The sequence below is a fragment of the Pteropus alecto genome, unplaced genomic scaffold, assembly GCF_000325575.1.
Source record: "Pteropus alecto unplaced genomic scaffold, ASM32557v1 scaffold192, whole genome shotgun sequence".
Classification (NCBI taxonomy): Eukaryota; Metazoa; Chordata; class Mammalia; order Chiroptera; family Pteropodidae; genus Pteropus; species Pteropus alecto.
The window spans coordinates 272920-285926 of record NW_006432938.1 but is presented as its reverse complement, the minus strand read 5'-3'; the positions used below and the strand labels follow the sequence as shown (position 1 = coordinate 285926).

At 47.9% G+C, this 13007-nt stretch overlaps 1 protein-coding gene and 1 long non-coding RNA gene across 2 annotated transcripts in view; one reads left to right on the top strand and one right to left on the bottom strand.

Annotated features, from left to right (window-relative positions):
* The window catches only part of LOC107195365, a 9863-nt gene extending 6063 nt beyond the window's left edge, over window positions 1–3800 (top strand). The window contains exon 2 of the long non-coding RNA XR_001516499.2: window positions 3467–3800. This is a non-coding gene — a long non-coding RNA (uncharacterized LOC107195365). The remainder of the gene's footprint in view (window positions 1–3466) is intronic.
* An 876-nt stretch (window positions 3801–4676) lies between these two features.
* Window positions 4677–7461, bottom strand: MAP1LC3C (microtubule associated protein 1 light chain 3 gamma). The gene is given in 4 exon segments (XM_006907550.1): window positions 4677–4963; window positions 6928–7046; window positions 7247–7301; window positions 7404–7461. Coding segments are annotated over 4 exon segments (519 nt in total).
* Window positions 7462–13007: the final 5546 nt, after the last annotated feature.

The following is a 13007-nucleotide window of genomic DNA, read 5'->3' as shown; positions in this document are numbered from 1 at the left end:
ATATCCATTTTGGCTAGAGAGAGCCTTTTCAGAAGTGTCAGATACACCCACTAGAAACTTTAAATTTGGAGGAATTTATGTTTCTTGTTAACAAACTGCTCGACTCTCTCTGACAAAGTGGTACTGGCGGCACCTGGTGGAGTTTGTCAGCTCTGCCTTGAATGTCTGTGGACACCACTCGAGTTTTGAACAAGTGTTTCATGGGCAGAGAAAGCAATTCCAGGTAAAATCCTGTTAGGTGGAAACTTGATGCCTTTGTGATCTCATCGATGTGTAGAAACATATAAAATAAATGATTTGAAAACTTGGAAACTGAAAGTGTGCTGATCTTTCAACAATAACCTGCTCAGAAGGTCTTCATATTCTGAAGTGCAAACCAGAGACTTTTAAGATGAGTATAACCGCACACAAATTTCATTTCTTTAATATAGTTCCCCCCCCGCCCCCCCCCCGCCAATCAACCTGGTTTTGCCCAGATAATGGCATTGTGATTCGCTTTTTTCCCTCTGCCCTTATCCTCTGTAGGCCTGCTCCTTTAATCATTAAGCCTAAAGACATAAGGTTAATGGAGCCTCAGGTCTATCTATAATCACAAGGACAATAGATTTCCGTTAGACCTTAGACTAAGGATGACATCTCTGCTTTAGCCCCTGTGTTTTAGCCCCAGGCTCATCGAGGCAGAATAACCCCAATGGCCATGGGACCAAGCCATGGGACTAGGCCACGGGACCAGGCCATGGGACCAGGCCACAGACCAGGCCATGGGACCAGACAGATGGCTCTGTAGCTGATTCCAGAACTGGACACAGTGGTCAGTTGCCTCATTCTCCTCCAGTCATCCAATCAGTAGCACCCATGATCCCAACTCCCTTAGTTTCCATGACTACTGATTTTTCCCTATATAATCTGTACTCCTGAGACACCCTGGGAGCCAGGCCTTTGAGCAATAGCTTGCCTGTTTCTGGGACTTGCAACTCTCTAATAAACCTGACCTTCTTTGCTGCAAAACCTACACATATCTCTTCTTTGGCTTAGACGTGTGCAGACAGATGGACCCCACTTTTGTCCTGGTAACATGAAGACACTGATCAGATTAAATAATCACCCAGACCCACAAGGGCAGACTCTACTTTTGAACCCAGGTCTGTCTGATGACAAAGTCCCAGGACACCACACTGTCTCTTAACACTGGGTCAGGTATGTGCTCAAAAAGTAGAAACAGGATGGATCGGATGAAGCATGATTATTGCATTTTCCAAGGAGAGCGGCAGAGTGTTACCACACCAAAGGCATAGACCAGTGCTTCTCAAGCTCTAACATGCTTATGAGTCAGCCAGAGGATCTTGATTTATTGCAGATTCGGATTCAGTAGTTCTGGGGAGGGGCCTGAGAGTCTGCATTTTTAACAAGCTCCCAGGTGAGACTGACGCTGCTGGTCTACAGACCACACTTGGGGTCTAGAGTAGACTCTAGACCAGTGGATCTAGTGGGTAGAGGCCAGGGATGCTGCTGAATATCCCACAATGCACATGGCAATCTCCCACGATAAAGAATTATGAGCCCAAATGTTAATTGCATGGAAGTTGGGAACCCGCCTAGACCTAGTCTTATACGACTCAGGCCTATCTGCTGTGAGCTCAACATCTCTGATCTGGACACAGTTTGCTGGAAAATAGAAATGAACTATTTACTTTTGTTCATAAACAAACAAACAAAAACAATATATACTTAAAAATCTCCCAGACATAGTTTTGAGGCACATGAAGGATGAGGGGGCATGGAGAAGACCTGTGACAATGGGGCCGTGATGAGCCCTTTTCCTGTTTAGGAAAAAAACGTGCAACTCGCTGCCAGTGTTCATTTAACATTATGCGTAGGAACGCTACATTTTCTAGGATTTGTCATTTTCAGAGATTGAACTCCTAAAAACAGAATGCTGTAAATAGAATGATGTCATTTGTTTCCAAAGACTATCGATAGACTAGAGCGCTAAGAATAATTTAATAAAAGCGAGTTATTTTCATAGCAAACTTTGGGGGTGAGGTTAGGACAGTAATCCACGAGTTATCTCAGGTAAAGGCTGCAGCTGCAAGCACCACTAGCAAGAATTCTCAAGGCAAATAAGAAAAGAGTTAAGAATGCCATGTGATTTATGAGGAACTTTGTATATGTGTCCATATTAAACTCCTCCAACCAAGGACTTGGCAATGCAAAATCAGTGAGTCCAACAGACTTAGAAATGCTTTGCTTCTTATCTCATGTAGCATCAAAAGAGCAACAAAAAGATATTTCTTTCTATTGTGATTTATCCTTCAGAATAACTTGATAAAATATTGCTATAAATCTAAAGTAGCTGGTCAGCAAACTTTTTCCTGTAAAGGGTCAGACAGTAAATATTTTAGGCTTTGCAGGTTATATGGCCCACATCACAACTTCTCAACTCACCCATAGAAGCACAAAAGCAGCTAGGAACAATTATAGTAAACCCACAGATTGGCTGCATTCTAAAAATACTTTATCAGAATGGGTCCCAGGTCAGATGGCCCATGGCGGTAGTTTCCTGTCCTCTGGTCTAGGTATTCAAGTAAATTTGGGGTCAGCTGTAAATCTCATACTACCTGTGACATAAGCAGCTGCAATTTTTTTTTTTTTGACATCTGGCCCCCTTTGGTTTTATAGGGGTGGGTAGAGGGTGACTAATACATTGTAGTAGACACAAAAACAAATAGTTTTCCTGCCTGACCCAATCACCGTGAAAACTCCAAGCACAATCCAATTGTTTTATTATCTCCCTCTGTAGTCGACACCAAGGGTTTCTAATTTATCCGCAAGCATTAATTAAGAACCTAAGATGTGCTAGGCAGTACTGTAAGCCAAAGAGAATCCAAAAAGTCACGGTCCATGTTCCTAAGGAGTTTGGGGCTTATTGTGGAGACAAGGCATAGACACAGTCACAGGAAATTCAAATGCCTTGGATAGATTATCAATTAGAGGCACACGTGACATTTGGAAAAAAGTGGAACCTGGGTACTTCGTTCTGTTACCAAAATGAATTTCAGTTGGTTCAAATACTTAAGTGTAAACAAAATGAAACCATAGCGCTAGAAGGGGGCACATTTTTTATAACCTTGGAGTTGGGAGTCTTTCTATTGAGACCATGAACCTCAAAAGCCACAAAGGAAAAGATCACATAAGAATAAAAAGTTCCCACAGGAGGAAAAGTCTACCATAAACAAGATTAAAAGGAACTGGGTAATTATTTTTAATACACATAGCACACAAAGAGTTTTATCTTGTGAACTTGAAAAAAAAAATCAATAGAAAAGGATCACTAATCTAAAAGAATAGTGGTCATAATTTACGAAAGTACAAATTGCCAGTTAATTTTAAGTATCTGAGTAGAGGCTAAGAAAATAAAGGAAAAAATCCAGACCAAAATGAATTAAAATGCATTACTGTCCCGCAGGTTAGCTTCAGTCTTGGTTTTTTGGATCACATGCTCCCCAGCTGCTCCTTCTGAGGATGCTCCCTCCTGGAACCCATGCTGAGAGATGCCACATGGAACCACTGCAGTCCACAGTCCCAGCTGTGACAGCCCTTGAGTCATCCCAACCCTGGGGTCAGACAAGAGAAGGAAGAAGCCTCTAGATGACTCCAGCTCCCAGCTGTTCAAGTCACTCACAGCCCTTCATTTCTTCGCAGACATTGTAGATGCTGTGTGTCTGTATGTGTATGTGTATGTGTACTCTAAAGTCCTTACTTCCAGACTCCATGAGCATAATAAAGTCATGATGGTTTTACAGATTGAGTTTTAGTTGGTCGGTTACAGAGTAGGAAAGTGGACACTGCCCACCACAAACAAGGCGGCGGAGCTGCCTGTCTTTAGCCAGAGGCTGCTGTAGGAGAAAAGCTACATCAGCTCACCTGGCTACGACTCAGGGCAGAACTTCTGCAGTGTGATGACAGTCTTAGAGACTGGGATCCAAGACAAGGAGGTGGATGATGTGGGGAGGAGGATTGGTGCTGGGCACCGGCAGTCAGGTGCATGTCTGTTCATGTCGGCCCTGCTGCTAGCAGACACCTGCCACCTCTAGTGTCCACCTGTCTCCCCTGTGGGCTCCACTGATTTAACTGGGCTCTGTACTCAAGCGCCCAGTGGATACTCAGGAGAGTAACTTTATCTAAGACAGGGAGCGTAGCAGAGGGCTCGCAGCTTGGCATCTAATGCCAGACACCCTGATCGCAAAACCCAGTACACATCATGTGAATTAGACAAATGTTTTTGACCTTTCTGGGCCTCCGTCTCCTCATCTGTAAAATGATGACGGCGATAACCACGGAGAGTTGCGATGCGCCTTTAAGACCTGTCGAGTGCTTAGAATAAAGCCTGACACACAACAAAAGCTCGAATGGGTGAAATCACTTCATATGTAACTCCAGAAGTTCCATCTTGGGCATAAATAACCCTACGAGGCACAGTCAGACAAAGACGACGTAACAGCAAACAGCCAAGTCAGCGGAGTGCGTGAGCGGCGTGGGCTGTAATAATCCCTATGACTCGCATTAGCCCGCCCGCCCCGGACTCACAAGGCTCCTGGGTTAGGGCCACATAGTGGAGGCGACAGAGAACTGTGGCCACACTGGGCGACACCAAACTCCGGGACGGCCTCCACCCGTCACCCAGAGAACACTCGCTGTGTCCCCACGTTCCCGGAGCCACCGCGTTTTCCCAGCGAGGACACAGGGAGGGGCCCGGCCTTCCTGTCGCCGTCGCTGCCCCGGTGAGAGGACAGGTCCTGGGTGGCAGGGTCCGGTCCGGCGAACGTCCCCTGGGAGGCGGAGGTCGCACACGCGAAGCCGTCCTTGTCCCTGTGGTCCTTGTAGGTCTCTACCGTGGTCACGCTCATGCTGACCGCGCTCTGGTTGTTCACCTGCAGGTAAAAGGCATCGGCGGCCCGAGGACCTTGCGGCTCCCGGCGCGGGGGCAGGGGGTGCGCAGGCGGGGGGAAGGGCATTTTTTTTGCTCGGCGGGGCAGCACCTGTGCAGGGCGCCTGCCTGGCGCTCCGCGCGCCTCCGCAGACTTGAGGATCATCCGGCAGAGGCCTGTTGAAAATGCGGGTACCTGGGCTGCCTCACTGATTTTGGCTTAGCAGATCTGGGGCGCAGCCCAGGAATCTGCAGGATTGTGACGCTCAAGAAGACTAAACTGCTCCCTATTTCTTCTTTGGACCAAAAGGGGTAGGCCTTCCTGTCCACCAGGAGACATACCAACACTAAATGCCAAGCAAATAAGCCCTATTTGATCTGAAATCAAAGGTCAATATTTCCCTAGAAATGCAAAGGGGATTCCAGTCTCTTCCAGCATCTCGTGTTCAAAAGCCTCGGAATGACCTTGAAAGGGCTCTCTGCCTCCCAGCGTGCCCTTCCTCCGCCTGCCCTCCTTTCCCCTACGTGGGGAAGACAGCAAAGCAGCAGAGTTCAACTGGACATGCTTTACATGTCAAAGTCAATCAGAGTCCCGATTCATCCTGGAGTGGAGGACAGCACGATGAGGTAATACACAGGTAAAGGCTTGGTTTCACCTGAAGCACACGTCCATTTGCTCCACCTGGGGAGGCAGGGGCAGCTGGCCCACTCCAGCCTCAGAGCTTCCATCATTCAGGGGAGCTAGGTCCGTGTGGCAGTGGCAGACAGAATGCTGGAGCCTGGTTACTTTTACAGCCAGGTAATCTCTCCCAGAATAACCCCAAAGGGTTTAGCTCTGACAAGTGCATGGCTGCCTTTGAGTAATGAAGAACTGTTTGCAGTGGGAGTGGGTAGAGCTGGGAGCGAGGGTGATGCTGCTGGCCCTGAGGGAAGCTGTGCTCCCCAAGTCTGCACCTCCATCTCCTGACTGTGCCAGGCTGTCTTTCGATGAGGGTTGTGGCATCACCCTGGGTGGGAGGGGCGGGAGAGGAATTGTGTCTGTTCTGTTCACTGCCGTAGACACAGAGCCCAGAGAGCACTCAGAACATAGTTGGTTCTCGATAAACACCATGAACATCAAATGTGGGGGTGGCGATGTGGTCCGGGGTGGTGGAGAAATAGTAGGTCCTGGGACGGGGAAGGGGAAAAAGAATGGCTCAGAACTCCAAGGGTCGTTGGGGGGAGGGTCACCTAATGGTGCATCGAGTTGTGGGGTCTAATCTGGACTCTCCCCCTCAGTCACCTGCATTCACGCTGGATTGACCTAAGCCTTCCTGAGGAGCAGAGTCAAAATGCTCTTATTAAAACAAATCAAACAGAGACAAACTTATTCATAATGAATTCTTAAAGAAACAAGCTGCAGCAGTTATCCGGCTTCGAAGGGCCGGCCCCTCCCCACATGTCAGCTCTGTGAAGGAGTATCCAATGACCTGTGTTCACGTCACTCCCAAAACATCTGTGTCAAATCCACTGGTCGGGTGACACCATTTAACCCTCTTAAGATTTAAAGTAGCTAACCCGAGGGAGGAATGTTTTTGGGGGACCCCTTCCTCTCGTCTCAGAGTCTGAGCACTGCAGGGAGCATTTGTCTTTTGAAGGTCCCCAGTCCCCAGGTGAACCCCCTCTATAAAGGTGCAGGGTTTCTACTGGGAAAAAGCTGACTGGGTCTTCCACTCTCTCAGGAAGCAAGGATCTCCTGGACTAGTTTCGGAGCCAAGACTACTTTAGAAAATTCTTAGAAATGTTGGCAGCTCTTATTCTCTTTAGATTTATTTGAGGGGTTCGCCCACCTGTTTAAAATAGATAAATTCTCAGAGCATCTTTTCTGGGCACTAGAGAATCTAAAAGATGAGTCACAAAGAAACCTCTCTTCTCCCGGAACGCTCCTGTCCTCAAAACCAAACAAACTAACACAACAAACAAAAAGCTCGGGGCTGCACAGCACAGACCCTCAGATGCACCTTGTCACCTACCAATGACACTGAGGAACTGCGTCAGGGTCAGCTCCTGCTGGACCAGGAACTTGGTCTTGTCCAGCGGGGGCAGGAACTTCTCTCTGGAGTAGCGCTCTACTACCACCTGTCGAGAGTTTCATCCCCCAAGAATGTGAGTCAGAACTCTCGGCATCTTAGACTCAGAGCAGGAAGACATAGTGGAGTTTTTGTTCTTCTGTTTTTGTTGTTGTTATTGTTGTTTTGTTTTGTTTTTTGTTTTGTTTTGTTTGTTTTTTTAAAGAACAAAGTAGTATGTCCCTTTTCAAAAGTACAATGGAGTTTTATGGGGATCTTGTTTGGGAACTTTGCCAGAATTCCAGCCACTTCCTCTTGTCTGGTTGCTGTGACTATTTCAAGTACAAAAGAGCAAGTAAACAGCAAGGAAAATCTGTATCCTTTCCCCTCTCTTATCTGGTAACCCAGACAGCTACCGAGAACTTCACCTAAGCTCTTTCTCTGCTTCAAGGGTCTGAGGCTTGGGCTTTTCTGTGGAGGCTGCATTTTGCTCAACCGCTGTGTCTGTGTCTGTCTTTAAAAAAAAAATCCCACAGCCAAGACCTAACTCATTCCTCCAGTGGCTTCCAATCCACCTACAGGAGCCTAAAGGGGGCCTTTATGTAGGGCTATGTGACATCAGGCCTCTCCAACTCTCCCCTCCCCCACCCCCTCCCTGGGCAGGAGGAGGTCATTTCCATCTGAGGATGGAAATGGGGCAGCCACCTGCTTGTTGGTCAGAGAAAGTCACTTCGCTTATGACTGATTTGAGACATTTTTTGCTGGAGAAATTAGGGTTCATAATAAAATTAATGACTGCAATGCAATCACAGTCTAGGCTGAAGACTCTGGAGAGGTGAAACTGCCATTTGCAAAGGACGTTTTTGTCCTTTGTAATGAGCCACCTTGAAGGAAGGCCACGATGGACCCGCCTGATGCTGAAATAGGCTGCGTAATTCTCACAACAGTCCTTGCCATTTTTCCCAGAGAAAAGCCTATGATCAGAATCATTAAAGAATTCACCCAGGGTCACACAGCTAGTAAGAGAGGCACTGGGGATTAAAAACCAGATTTGGAACAAGGTAGTGCTATGCCCCAGTATATGCTGTCATTTTGTCTTCTCTGCAGTAAAGGAGGGAAAGAAGCACAGTTACCCCGAGATCTCCCTCTAAGAGCTGAGGAATGGAGGCCCATGGAAGTTTACCGATTTGCCCATGGAAGTTTACCGATTTGCCTAGGACCACACGGCTGGTAAGAGGCAAGACGCAGCTCTCCCAGGCCCCAGCATCCGGTGCTTGCCTCCGATACATACGCCATCCAGGTAACCTTCAGACTCTGAATGAACAGAGGTTTCTGTGTCCTTCATTGATTTCCCAGCAAGATGAATCGATGACCAGTAAAAACTGTCCGAATGAACAGTGCCATGAGGAAGGCGATGGTACATCTTCCACCTTTGCTGGGTGAATCAAAGGGAGGGGACCTCAGAGCTTTAGGTTAGTGGTAGCAATGGACATCAAGTGATTAAGCAATAGCATCACTGAAGACAGAAGTGGCCTCATCCTCTGTCTCATCTCACTTGTGAGGTAACAAGGAGCAGGTGTGTAGTGCACTTCTGAAGTCAAATGGCGTTCAAATCCACGGTCTCTTTGAAGTCTCAATTGCCTTGCAGGGTCTAGAAGGGCAGGGAGGATGCACACTTTGCAGATCGACATCTACCCAGAATGCACTGAGGTGGGGGCCAACCCACACTGTCCAGTTCCCAGCTGTGGGCCTGGCCTCCCGGACAGGTAACTCTGGTTCCAGGCCTGGTCCTCCCTACTATCACCTTAATTTCTGAGCTTCGATAAATCACTTCACTTTACTAAGTATGGTTTTCCTTTTTGCAAAATGATCATTTATACTTACTTAAAGTGGTCAGTTTTCCCTAATTCAGGCTAGGTATATGAGACTTAAACGAACTCATTTCTGTAAAGCAGCTAGCACAGTGCCAGTACCAAATCCGATGCTCAGTATGTGACCCCCTCCCCTGTCCCCTCACATGCTTCCCCAAAACTCCCACAACCCCAGAAAAGTTTATGCGAATTCAGGTTTAAAGGCTGAAGGAAATAGCACTGGATTTGGGGTCGGGGGAAATAACCCCCCACTGCAGTGTTTGGCCAGTCCTTATTGGGTTTTGAGATGTTTCCCCACTGCCCTGCATTTCGCTTTCTCAGCTGGCACGTGGGATTATTATCTTGGCCAAGTGTACCATCTGTAATGGGGATGAAGGCTGTAATAGAATAAAGGACTGCGGAAAATATTAAAATGTGGCCATACTCACAGAATATATCATCATTCAGCAGAGGAATGGGCTAGATTGTTTTTCTTTTGTTGAAAAATTTCTTTTTTGAGAGTAGCAGGGTATCCATGGGTGCTATGGGGCCCCACCATGCTCCTGGAACCTAGGTGGCCAGAGGTGACCAAAGTCACATAATGTCGATGCCACACAGATTGTGGGGAAGGGGATGAGAACAGCACTGTGGAAATCGGCTGGAGCCAGTGTGGCCAGGCTCGACCCGGAGTCCTCAGAGAACGTCGTTCATGATGTGCAGTGGGAAATATCATGCTTCTCGGAACTTTACCTGCCCGCAGACAGAGCATGTGGAACTCCGGCTGGCTGAGGTCGTGCTGATGCCCGGTACCCCGCTCTCTCCCCCACCCTCTGTCTTCTCAGATCCGGGTGCTGGGGAGGGGCCGGCGAGAGGACCCGTGGAGTCCTGTACGAAAGAGAGTGAGCGGGTGAAGGAAGAGGTGGCAGAGAGGGGGCGCTTGCTATTGGGGTTAGGGAGCTTTATTCCTTCCCCTATAAACGTGCCTATGCCCTACCCCTTTCTTAAAATAACCAGTCAACCTTCCCTGGACTGTGCCAGACATGTGACTGTCTAGTTTCACAAAACTTTTCTATATTTCTTGACCCGTGGCAACCTGTCGTGGAAAGAAAAACTTTGAAAACAGACTTGGGTTCTAAATCTCGCTTACTAGTAAGTTACTTAACTTCTTTGAGCCTCGCGTTATCTGTTAGCAAAACGAACACACTTTCACTGCGCGAAAATGAAAGATGGGAATTTATGTGGTGCACACGTGTATATGGGGTGACAGGAGGAGCTCAGTAAACATGAGTTCTCTCATACTGCTTATTCCTGTGGAGCTAGGAGCCCAGTCCCCGCTGCTCACACTTCCTGAACCTTCTGCAAGAGCTGGCTGAGCTCACTGTCTCCACTCGTTAAACTCCTGCAGGCTGGAGTCTGTCCCAGCACTAACGCATGCTCCCGGAGGTCAGCAATAATACCCCCTTTTAGTCCTTACCTTATTTGACCTTTTAACCTTTAGCATGTGGAATTGTGCATTTCCTCCCTCCAATAAGTCTCGTCTTTTGGGCTCCAGGGTACCACTTTCTTGGCATCTTCTCCCCCTTCTCCAGCTGCCTCTCGCTCTTTTGCAAAGCCAGTTCTCCCTGGGGTCCCCAAGGAGATCCATGGGATATCCATTTATCCATAATAAATTTGCATTTATTACGTGAATAAAAAGGTTTACGAAACTTTTCTGTATTTCCTGACCCGCGGCTACCTGCGCATTGCCTCGACTGCATGCGACCGTTCGTAACAGCAGACACTTGCCGTGCACACAGAGCTTTAAGATGAACCCCCAGAGTCACCACCCTTCACATCGATTTCTTGCCGTGTACGAAGTTCAGCGCCACCAGCGTTGCTCCTTCTGCCCCTTGATCTTGGCATTTCCCCAGGTCCGCCTTGTCCTCTCCTTGCTCAGTCTGCTTTCCTGGGATGACTGTAACCCTTCTGGAGCAGTTTCCTAAGGTGACTCGGTTTCTCCAATGTGATTAAATGGGCCTGTCCCTTGGCAAGTGTGGATGTGTGGGGCCCAGGGAGTGACGAGGACAGATGCAGCTCATGGCTGTCCTGTCCTATCGTGGCCGCTGTCGTTCATCATTCCTGGCTACAAGCTCAGATTCTAGTGGGAATCAGGGTGGGCAGTTATAACAATATGGAGGTAGAAATAAGGGGCCACTGTGGGTCGGAAGGCTGAGCAGAAGGACATGTTCGTCCATGCGCCCGTTTCAGAGAGGAGAGGGATCCTCGAGGCTGTCACAGAATGTCGCCTGATTCCTCCAGTAAACTGCCTGGACTTTGTGGCTTCGCAGGGCCAGTGGAGGAGATGGGAGATGCATGACAGAGAAGGACTCTGGCTGCTGCACAGAGACCCAGAACTTCCCATCCTAGATAGGACTCATCCAGGAGAGGAAGGCGACCTCAAGGTAGAAAGCGGAAATCAAACTTTACTTCATTCCATTTTATTTTTTACTTTTCAATCATTAAGCACCCTTTAAGATGCTCCCCAATGTTTAGACTTGTTTTTCTAATCAACATGGGGCAAAAACAGTTTCCTTTAAGTCAAAGGAAATAAATGATTCTGATTCCCAAATTAGCCGCTAAATTATGAAGCCACTTCAACTCACCATTTGCTTAGTTAACCTGTGAAAAGGTTTTAATGCTGCCAGTTCTGTCGTCCAAGAAAAGAAACTCACAGGAGCTGTTGAACGGCTGAGGCAGGGCCTCGCCTGCGTGTGCATCTTCAGTAGCTGTCACAGAGCCTGGCATCTAGCTCATGTTCAGTAGAAGTTAATAAGTTCAATAGAAGTTCTCTGCACGCAAATGGCTAACAACAGAAAGGCGCCCAGCCACATGGTGGTGGCCACGCGCAGGACAGGCGAGGTTCCATCCAGACCACGTGCCGTTACGGCCGGGATGAATCGCTGCTCCTTTCAGCAGGGAAACGAGGCTGAAGCTGTCCACTGCCACTCGTGAGTGTTTGATCTCCTTGGGAATTCGACTGTACCAAGTCTTTAGCATCTGTCTCTTCCTAGCGATGGGCATTTGGCAGCAGGGCAGTGGTAGCAAGCCTGGTGAGTTCAAGTTCATGCCGCGAGGCCCGTGCACAGCCTTCGTCCTGCCACCACAGCTATTCCTTCATGCACTCATCGTTCCAGCCCTGGGGGAGGTGGGAGGTGCTGGCCAAAGTCACCGGTTAACTGGCCAAATCATTCTGTCACCTTGGCTGTGTAACGCCTTCTCGGTGGTAGATGTTCACTGAGGGGCATTGAACATGTGATATAAAGATCTTCGCATGTCATGTCTGTTCCCACAGGTCTGTCCTCGTGCTTCTTTCCTAGACCTACTGGGCCCCAATCTTCAAGTTTTCTTCTTACAGCCCCAGACGAATAAGCCAAGACATTTGCCACTGCCCAGGAGTCCACGTTTACCCCGAGTGAGTGACCAGGTGGACTGCCCTAAGCTCTGCCCAGTGGGAGGAGTCCCCTCACCTCTGACCTTCAGGGCCACCTGCAGTGGGGTCGTAGTTCAGTTTTTTTGGCTTGCAGCGTATACCGAGCCTACACATCTGTGAATCATTCAGCCTTTTTCTTCCTCTGTCAGCTGATTGTGAGGGACCCTTCCCACAATGGCCATCAGAGTGAGCAAAGGAAGGACACGAGCACAAGAGTGGTGGGTTGTCGGAAACCAGCTGACCAAGTCAAACCAGATACCTGAATGGGGGAGCGGGGACTGAGAAAAAAGAGAAGACAGACAGGGTGCAGGAGGGAGAACAGATCTCACAACTGTCTCTCCGAGTTTATTTCTTATGCTCCTTTTTATACATAATCTGTTCCTTTGTGTATCCCAAGATAACATAGTTAAAGTAACATCCTGAAGATCAAGGTACAATCGACACTTCCTTCGACACTCCCTTCGACACTCCCTTTCCTTTTTCTATACTTAATCTTCTTCTTCCTGGAATTCCACAGAACCAGCCTTTTCCCTTTTTATATGCAAGCAGGCCTCTCGAGATAATCCATGCACTCTTTTGAATTTTGGGAGCTTTAGCTCCCTACAGTTAATAAATATTATGATAATGGTCAAGATCATGTCAGATTCTGTTGCTGTATAATAGGCATGGGCTTTTAAGAATAATAATACATAGCATAGCAATTTTTTCAACAT